Source organism: Nicotiana tomentosiformis, chromosome 9 (assembly GCF_000390325.3).
Source record: "Nicotiana tomentosiformis chromosome 9, ASM39032v3, whole genome shotgun sequence".
In the NCBI taxonomy this organism is placed as follows: domain Eukaryota; kingdom Viridiplantae; phylum Streptophyta; class Magnoliopsida; order Solanales; family Solanaceae; genus Nicotiana; species Nicotiana tomentosiformis.
The window spans coordinates 108,099,218-108,107,161 of NC_090820.1; the positions used below are offsets into that span (position 1 = coordinate 108,099,218).

General features: G+C 40.0%; 1 protein-coding gene across 1 annotated transcript; it reads left to right on the plus strand.

Moving 5' to 3' along the window:
• Nucleotides 1–3,681: 3,681 nt before the first annotated feature.
• On the plus strand, nt 3,682–5,160 carry LOC138899340 (uncharacterized). The gene is made up of 2 exons (XM_070185504.1): nt 3,682–3,851; nt 3,924–5,160. Exons 1-2 carry the CDS (start codon nt 3,682–3,684, stop codon nt 5,158–5,160), a joined length of 1,407 nt encoding a protein of 468 aa, XP_070041605.1.
• The last annotated feature ends 2,784 nt before the right edge of the window (nt 5,161–7,944 follow it).

A 7,944-nucleotide genomic window follows, 5' to 3' on the forward strand; every position in this document is an offset into this window, starting at 1 on the left:
GACCCCGAGGGGCCCATCTGGTCGTCCTCGACTCTGATCTTCGACTGATACCTATTATGGATGTCGGCCCAAATGACCGCCGGGTACTCCACCAAATTTTGCTTCAGCTTCGTGGGTTGAGCCCTTGAGTAAACGCTTGAACTACCCAATCATCTATGACCAGGGACAAGTCCATTCGCTCCATCTGGAGCCTCGACACAAACTCCCTAAGAATCTCGTTATCTCTTTGCTTGACTTTGAAAAGGTCCGATTTCCTCGTCTCGACCTTAATGGCGTCGGCATGGGCATTTATGAAAGCATCTGCAAGCATAGCAAATGAATCAATAGAGTTCAGAGGCAAGTTATGATACCATATCATCTCTTCTTTGGACAAGGTTTCCCCAAATTTCTTCAACAACACCCATTCGATCTCGTCGTCTTCCAAGTTTTTGAAGTCCAGCCCTTTCAACATTGGAGGCGCTCTTGGGATCTGATCAACCCTGGAATTGTAAGTTTCCACCTTCGTTGGCCTCTATCTTTTTCTCACCAGACTCCACCCGCCTTGTCAGTGCTTCGAGCATATTCATCACCTCAGAAGTTTCTCCGAGCCCAAATTCATCCGATTTCCCGACCCTTTGAGTGTTTTCCCTAACCCGCTCGGGCTCGATCCTGTTAAGGACATCATTTTGGGTCTGTAACTGCGCTATTTCCGCTTGCTAAGCTTGCAACATTTCAAAAATCAACCGCAAGCTAACCCTATCACCTTTCCCTTCGAGTGCTTCTCGAGCCGAAGGCCGAGTGCCCGCGAAAGCTGTTTTTGAGGTCAGTTGGTAGGTTGATGTTGATGGCAACCTATGAGTTAGTGTTGATCGGGTTAGCCTGGGACACCATTGGGATCAACAGGGGACACGTCATTGTTAGGTACCCCCGTTATAATATTTACCGTGGTGGCCTGACTCGGCGTCAACGTTCAAGTGAGCAGACTACAAATTTGACATTCTTAGGTTAACTTGAAATCAAACTTCAAAGAACAAGTGTTAAATAGGTTGTATTATGGAGATTCGTATTAAATCACCACTATTATCCTTTGCCCCACAGTGGACGCCAAACTGTTTACCCTTAAAAATGAGTAATAATTAAATTTGTTCCCAATTTAAAGGACACGTGATTTAATTTAATACGAATGATATAAGAACAATAAATAATTAAGTTAAAGAGAGAACAAACGATCAAACTAAACGCGATAGAACAATCAAGCATGGCTTTGAGTTGAACATTGAAAACTGGCTCCGATTGAGCCCTCGATACGGGTTTGGTTGCAACTAAAGGAAAGAATAATTGAAGAACAATTTGAATAGAAGCTAGTAGACAAAAGTGAACCTTTATTCTTTGATATGCGTGCCAATAGTGATTTAAAATATAAAAGTTCTCTCCTTTGTATAGTAGGGGAATTTCAATCATAGTACAAGTCTAAATAAGGTAATTTTGTTTTTCCGGTAACTGTCGATCTGCCGTTGTTATCGGATGTGATTTGTGCCTTAATATCTGGTTGGGCAGATATTACGGCTCCCTGCTCATTGTGCTAAACCGTTTCTTTCTTTCCTTTGTCTTGGAACTTCACTCTATCCGGATACAATGTTCAGCCATGCCCGATCTTGGGTGCGCAATCCGTCTTCTCCGATTTCAGAAATGAGGAACCTTTCGGCCTTACTCGAAGTTGCGTCAGATCATGCTTCCCTCTCATTTTTTATCAGGAAGTCGGGGATAGTGTTATCCCCATTTTACCAGTACACAACATCATTAGAAGCTCACCTTGTAGAAATAAGATTTCTGTTTGGGAGAGCAAACAAGTTTTGCATCAATAAAAGATGACCCCAACTTCAACGCCAATGCATTTCTTTTTTCATAAAATTTGATAAGAAATAACGGCTTAAATCTTCAAAATCGATAAATTGATCCTTGAATATCTTATTATCTCAAGCAGCAATCATATGAAAACGTTCGTTGGATGTATGTCGGATATATGTTATTTGTATGTTCAATATATTATTAGACAAACAATGGCATACACACGGCAATATAAAATACGTATAAGGATATAATTAAAATGTATGCAAGTTATATGCAAATTGCATATTAGTTATATATTTTTACCGGATTGTATACAATATAATTATATGCAAATTGTATACAAATATTTAAGTTGTATGTTTTCACTATTGTATACAACAACATAATTGTATTCAAATTGTATACAAATTGTACTTTTTTTTTATTGAATTGTATAATTTTTGTTTACAAAAACTCTACTACTTTTTGAAAATGAGGCTATCTCGCTAAACCGGGTAAATTTGTGTTTCAAAATATCTCTCGCAAAAGATAAAGACACGAGAGAGAAGGTAGAAAACTTCAAGTAATTATAAGCTTCCTGGCCACTTAAACTTGTAGGGTTTTTAAAAGCTCATATATGAACTTTCTACTTTCTCATTTGAACAATCGAACTCATTTTTCGGGTAACTAATAAATACATTTGACCATTGACCATGCGCACGTGTATTACACATACACATACGTATCCATCGAGTCAGCAAATGACCAATGGATGTCTTACACGTCAAGGCCGCGAAAACCCTAACCCAACAGATCGGGGTCCCCTCTTTTATTCCATAGACCGACCCCCTCTCCTCATTTTAACTTCTCTCTAACCAGACCCTTCCATGTTAAACCTAGGTTACCAATAGGCTAACAATCACTCACCCCTCTTTCAAAATAGATCATAATCACTCACCCATTTTTTTTGTTTTCGTTTATTATATGTTAATCTTGTTCTGATCGAGCTTCGTTTGATTCGTGCTTTCGATTCCAGTGACATTATATAATCTGAAGGTTCGTTTGTCTCTTTTTGATTCAATCATTTTTACGGTTTGAAAAAAGAAAAAAAAATTAAAAATTCAACTTTAGATTTTACAAAATGGAGGAATGGAGCTTCAGATTTTTAAAAAAGGAGGAATAGGATATTTTAGAAGAAGACACTTAAAATACAACCCATTTTGCACTGTTGGGCGTTCGGACTTTTACTCTCATGTGTATCGTGTTCCTCACGCGGCCTGCTGATTAGGACCAACTGATGTTACACGGGCATGGTAAATAGTCAAATGTGTTTATTAGTTACTGAAAAAATGAGTTCGAGTGTTCAAATGAGAAAGTTGAAAGTTCATGTATCGGCTTTTAAATCCTAAAACTTCTAAAGTTTAAGTGGCGAGGAAGCCCTTCTGCCTTCTTATTTTAAAGGAAATTTGAATAGTAAAAATGTTTATGGAACTAATTAAACAAACGAGTAATTTAAAAGGGATAAATTAATTACGTACTTCATAATGTTTTTAAATTAATATTAACAAATAGGTTTAGAAATTGTTAAAAGAAGCAAAATAAGGAAGAAGATAAACGTAATTGTAAACCAGGTTAATGTTACAAAACTATTGAGAGAGGTAAATTCTGCAATAGATTTTGATAAATATTAAACTACACATTGTTTAACAAATCAAGCGCGCTCCCTATAGTTATGGCAAACAGCATTTGCCTTTCCTTTTCCTAAATCATTATTCATCAATAATAAACAAAAGTTTCTGGTCCTCAACAGCCTTTTCAGCCTGTCTCAACCCTAAATCATACTCTGTTGCGTAATAGCTCTTAGTTCAGATTATGTCGTCAAGCGCGCCGCAGCCAGAACCGCAGCAGCCCGAGCATGCACAGGCGCAGCTGCAACTGGAGCGGCAAGGGCAGCAGCCTGCTGGCACTGCAAATTCTTCACGACGCATGATACGAAGGGTTGGGAAATCCGTTCCTTTCATTAAATTTGGTCCACTATTTGGGTAAGATGAGGACCCGATAAAAAAAGCCAAGGAAGAAGCTTGGCTGTATGTGATCAGCTCCTCTAAATCCAGGGAAGCAACTATCACAGAAATCTACATTTCTGCGATTAGACGAATTGAGAAAGAAGCAAGAGCATCCTATCACCCTGAGTCCGAAGTGATTACTATGTCGGGAAAAGATTTTCGGGACATGATGCTAAAAGATAGTTGCTTATTCCTCCAACTTTCCTTCTCTCTCCTGCGGGGTGACAACAAATTGGATGATTTCCCTCATCTGAGAAATATCAGCTTATCAAACAGACACAAATGGGTGGAGTCTATGTTTCATGTAGGAAACCAGATTCCTTTAGTGGTTCTAAGGGAACTACTAAACCAGAGGTACTTCCGAGAAGTACTGATTAAAAATGGCAAGTGGAAGGAGCCATCTTCAAATAATCTGGCTAAGATGACCTTGTTTAGGGTTCTAATTTCACCAGCGCTTGAGCGCCTTTGTTGCATCTCCGTACAATTTCCTTCTGTCAGTAAACATGCACGAAGATTGAAGATTTGGACAAACCAGCTGAAAGGATGTTGTGATGTGCTACACGGGCTCCATTTACTCCTTCTTGGACCAGAAAATTATCCGGAAAAAGACAAATATGTTGATGATGATGATGTAGATCCAGAAGAAGAAAGTGAAGGAGCAGAAGATAAAGATGGAATTAAAAGTAATACAGAAGCTGGAGGTACTAGTACTGATGTTGAGGCTGGAAAAAATACAAGGAAGAAAAAAAATGACGATGATGACACGAAGGTTAAGAATGTTGCAGAGTTAAAACAAGCAGGGATTTACTTTACCACCACAAAAGGAGAGATCAGAGGGATCACTAGGCGCAAACGCTTCTTAATTTACCCTTATCTTTCTTTGCCTCCACTGTTTGTCGGATCTCATAATCAGTTCCTTTTGGGATGTCTCAAACAATACGAGGAAAAACACGATCCTAGTGAACGTGAGGTGAGCTCGTATTTGCAATTTATGTGTGATCTTATTCTCACAGTTCGAGATGCTAAACTCCTTGAATCGAATGGGATCATTAAAGGAAACCGCAAATATAAAGAGAGGTTACCAACTGTTCTTAGAAAACTGGCTTCCGATGTCAAAATAACTGAGAGCAATCTCAGCCATGTCAAAATCGACGTTAACAGCTATAATCGCACCCCGTGGGTTTCGGAATACTTCACTATTGTTTTCTCACTCTCATTAATAGTTTCGGTTGCCCAGATGGTTTACGCAATACTAGCATACCACAAACCACCTCCTAATAATTAATAGTATATACGATCGTAATCGAGCTCGCCTACAACTTGGTAGATTAGGCTTGGAACGTGGCAACCTAGGACTGAAGATCGACCTCGAGTCCCACCGAGCTAAGACCCGAGATCGGAACGCCTGCCTTCGAGAAGCGATGAGTCCGATTTCGACCTTAGCCTCGAACGAGCTCGGAGAAACATTGTTGAAATAACTAACAGAAGACCGAAATATACATGACCGGTCGGATGTTGCGGCGGGAATCTCGGCACATATCAATAAGGAACCAGCAATTAGCAAATGAAGAGATTTTTTATCTTTTATAGAATTGTACCTAAAGTAGGACTCCTCTACTATATAAAGGGGGTTTTATAATTCATTGAACACACTGTAACACGCAATCCAAAGCAATATATTGTTATTCTCTTTAAGTTATTATTATTTTCTTTAAGCTTTCGTCTCTCATGTCTTGATATCGATCGAAGCACCTGGCTCTAGGGTGATTAATTCTCCAGGCCTAAGACTGTTCAATTCTTGTAGTTTGCGTTTACTTTTCCATTACTTATTCCAATTATAATCTAATTTATCATTTTGTATCAAGTTAGACCACGTATCCTTCAAACTAGGGGTGGGCATCGGCCTGTTCGGTTTGAATTTTATGAAGTTCGGTTCGATTTGTTCGGTTTTCGGTTTTCTATTTGGTGCACCAATAACCGAACCAAAATTAGTTTGGTTTCTTCGGTTTTTGCTAATTCAGTTCGGTCGGTTTTGAACAATGAATAATGATTCCTATTCCATTTCATGTGATGCCTTACAGAAAAAATTGTTGAACACACTTAGTCAATTCAATGACTTGCTGTTTAGAGGTTGAATAACAAAAGCCTCTAGAAATTTCATTTACAGTGTACAGCACAAGTTTGAAAGTTCTTAACTGAGCTCTGGATTCTGAGTCCTCCTCTTGCTCTATCTCTAAAATCTAACTCATACTGTCTTGACACCTTATTGTAATGAGGAATCTTTGAAAACAGTTGATTCACTTTGTCCATATGCTCCTCCCAATCTGTGGGTAGCAGCCCGTCGAGAAAACTATGTCCTCTATGAAAACTTCGGTTTTTCAATTTATATAAAACCAAAAACCGAGCACCGAACCGGTTTAACCGAAAACCGAGCACCGAATCAAACACTAAAATTATAGAAAATATAAACCGCAAACCGACCGAATAAGACGAAAAACCAAAATCGAAAAAACCGAAGTTTACTATTCGATCAAATTTTTTGGTTCGGTCGGTATTATGCCCACCCCTACTTCAAACTACTTACAAATTCAATTGATACAAATCTCCATAACGCACACACTACTTTACGCTTGTTCTTTGAAGTGCCTTTAATTTCAGGTTAAAATACAAAATGTCAAACTCTCAATCAGCAACAACTTTACTTGTGGACAATGAGTCTGGCCATCAAGGATAAAATAACAACATAGTGCCCAGTGACGAGGTGTCGCCCGTTGATCCCATCGAAATTCCGGCTGCGGGCCTGATTGACACTAATTCACATATAGCTATCGACGCAAATTTGCCTATCAATCTCGAGAATAGCGACCGCGATGGAACCCCATCGGCACCTCGAAACACACAAAACATTGGAGAAGTCGGGATCAATTTACGGGTGATCTTCGAAATGTTACAGGATCAACAGGCAGCGATAGCTCAGTTACAGAACCAAAGTCATGCACCGAGCAGGGTTGAACCCGATCCACTCTAGGACGTCACCCGCAGGGATGAACCGGTCGTAGAAAGGTCAAATGAACATGAATCAGGGGCTAACCCCGAGATGATAAAGATGCTCGAATAGCTAACAAAACGGATAGAATCAGGGAGAAGAAAATGGAAGCTAACGACAAAAAGGTAGAAACCTGCAATTCCAAGGTAGACCAGATCCTAGGAGCATCGCCAATATTAAAAGGCCTGGATTCCAAGAAGTTCGTGCAAAAACCTTTTCCTCCGAGCGTAGCTCCTAAGCCAATCCCTAAGAAATTCTGCATGCCCGAGATTGCTAAGTATAATGGAATGACCAACCCAAATAAACATGTAACGTTTTACACATGTGCCATCAAAGGAAATGACTTGGAGGATGATGAGATCGAGTCTGTCCTGTTGAAGAAGCCCGGGGAGACACTGTCAAAAGGGGCTATGATATGGTATCACAACTTACCTCCTAATTCTATTGATACATTTGCTATGCTTGTGGATTCTTTCATGAAAGCGCATGCCGGGCCCATCAAGGCCGAGACCACAAAATCAGACCTTTTCAAAGTAAAACAGAAGGATAACGAGATGGTCAGAGAATTCGTGTCCCGTTTTCAAATGGAAAGAATTGACCTGCCACCGGTCGCTGATGATTGGGATATTCAGTCTTTCACCCAAGGACTCAATGTTCGAAGCTCGGTGGCTTCACAGTAGTTGAAACAAAACTTGATAGAATATCCGACCGTTACTTGGGCTGACGTGCATAACCGTTATCAATCGAAGATCAGAGTGGAAGATGATCAACTCGGGGCTCATTCGGGGTCTGTTTATCCCATCAGAAACATCGATAGAGTCAAGAGACACATCGATCGTGAACCGAGAGCAAACAAGGATCGGTATTAGCCGTATAGTGGAAACCGAAGAAGTAGTGGGTCTGGGCGCAACTCTATAAGAAATGAAAGGAGAAGTGATCGAGGTTAGAGCAACCGGGGACCCGTGAGCAAAAACAGCTTCGATAGGCCCATCGGGCCTAAAGAAACACTGAGGTTATCGGAAT

Coding starts and splice junctions, on each gene's coding strand:
- LOC138899340 (XM_070185504.1), top strand. CDS start 3,682: ATGTCGTCAAGCGCGCCGCAGCCAGAACCGCAGCAGCCCGAGCATGCA. Junction 3,852..3,923: donor AAATTTGGTCCACTATTTGG/GTAAGATGAGGA, acceptor CTCTAAATCCAG/GGAAGCAACTATCACAGAAA.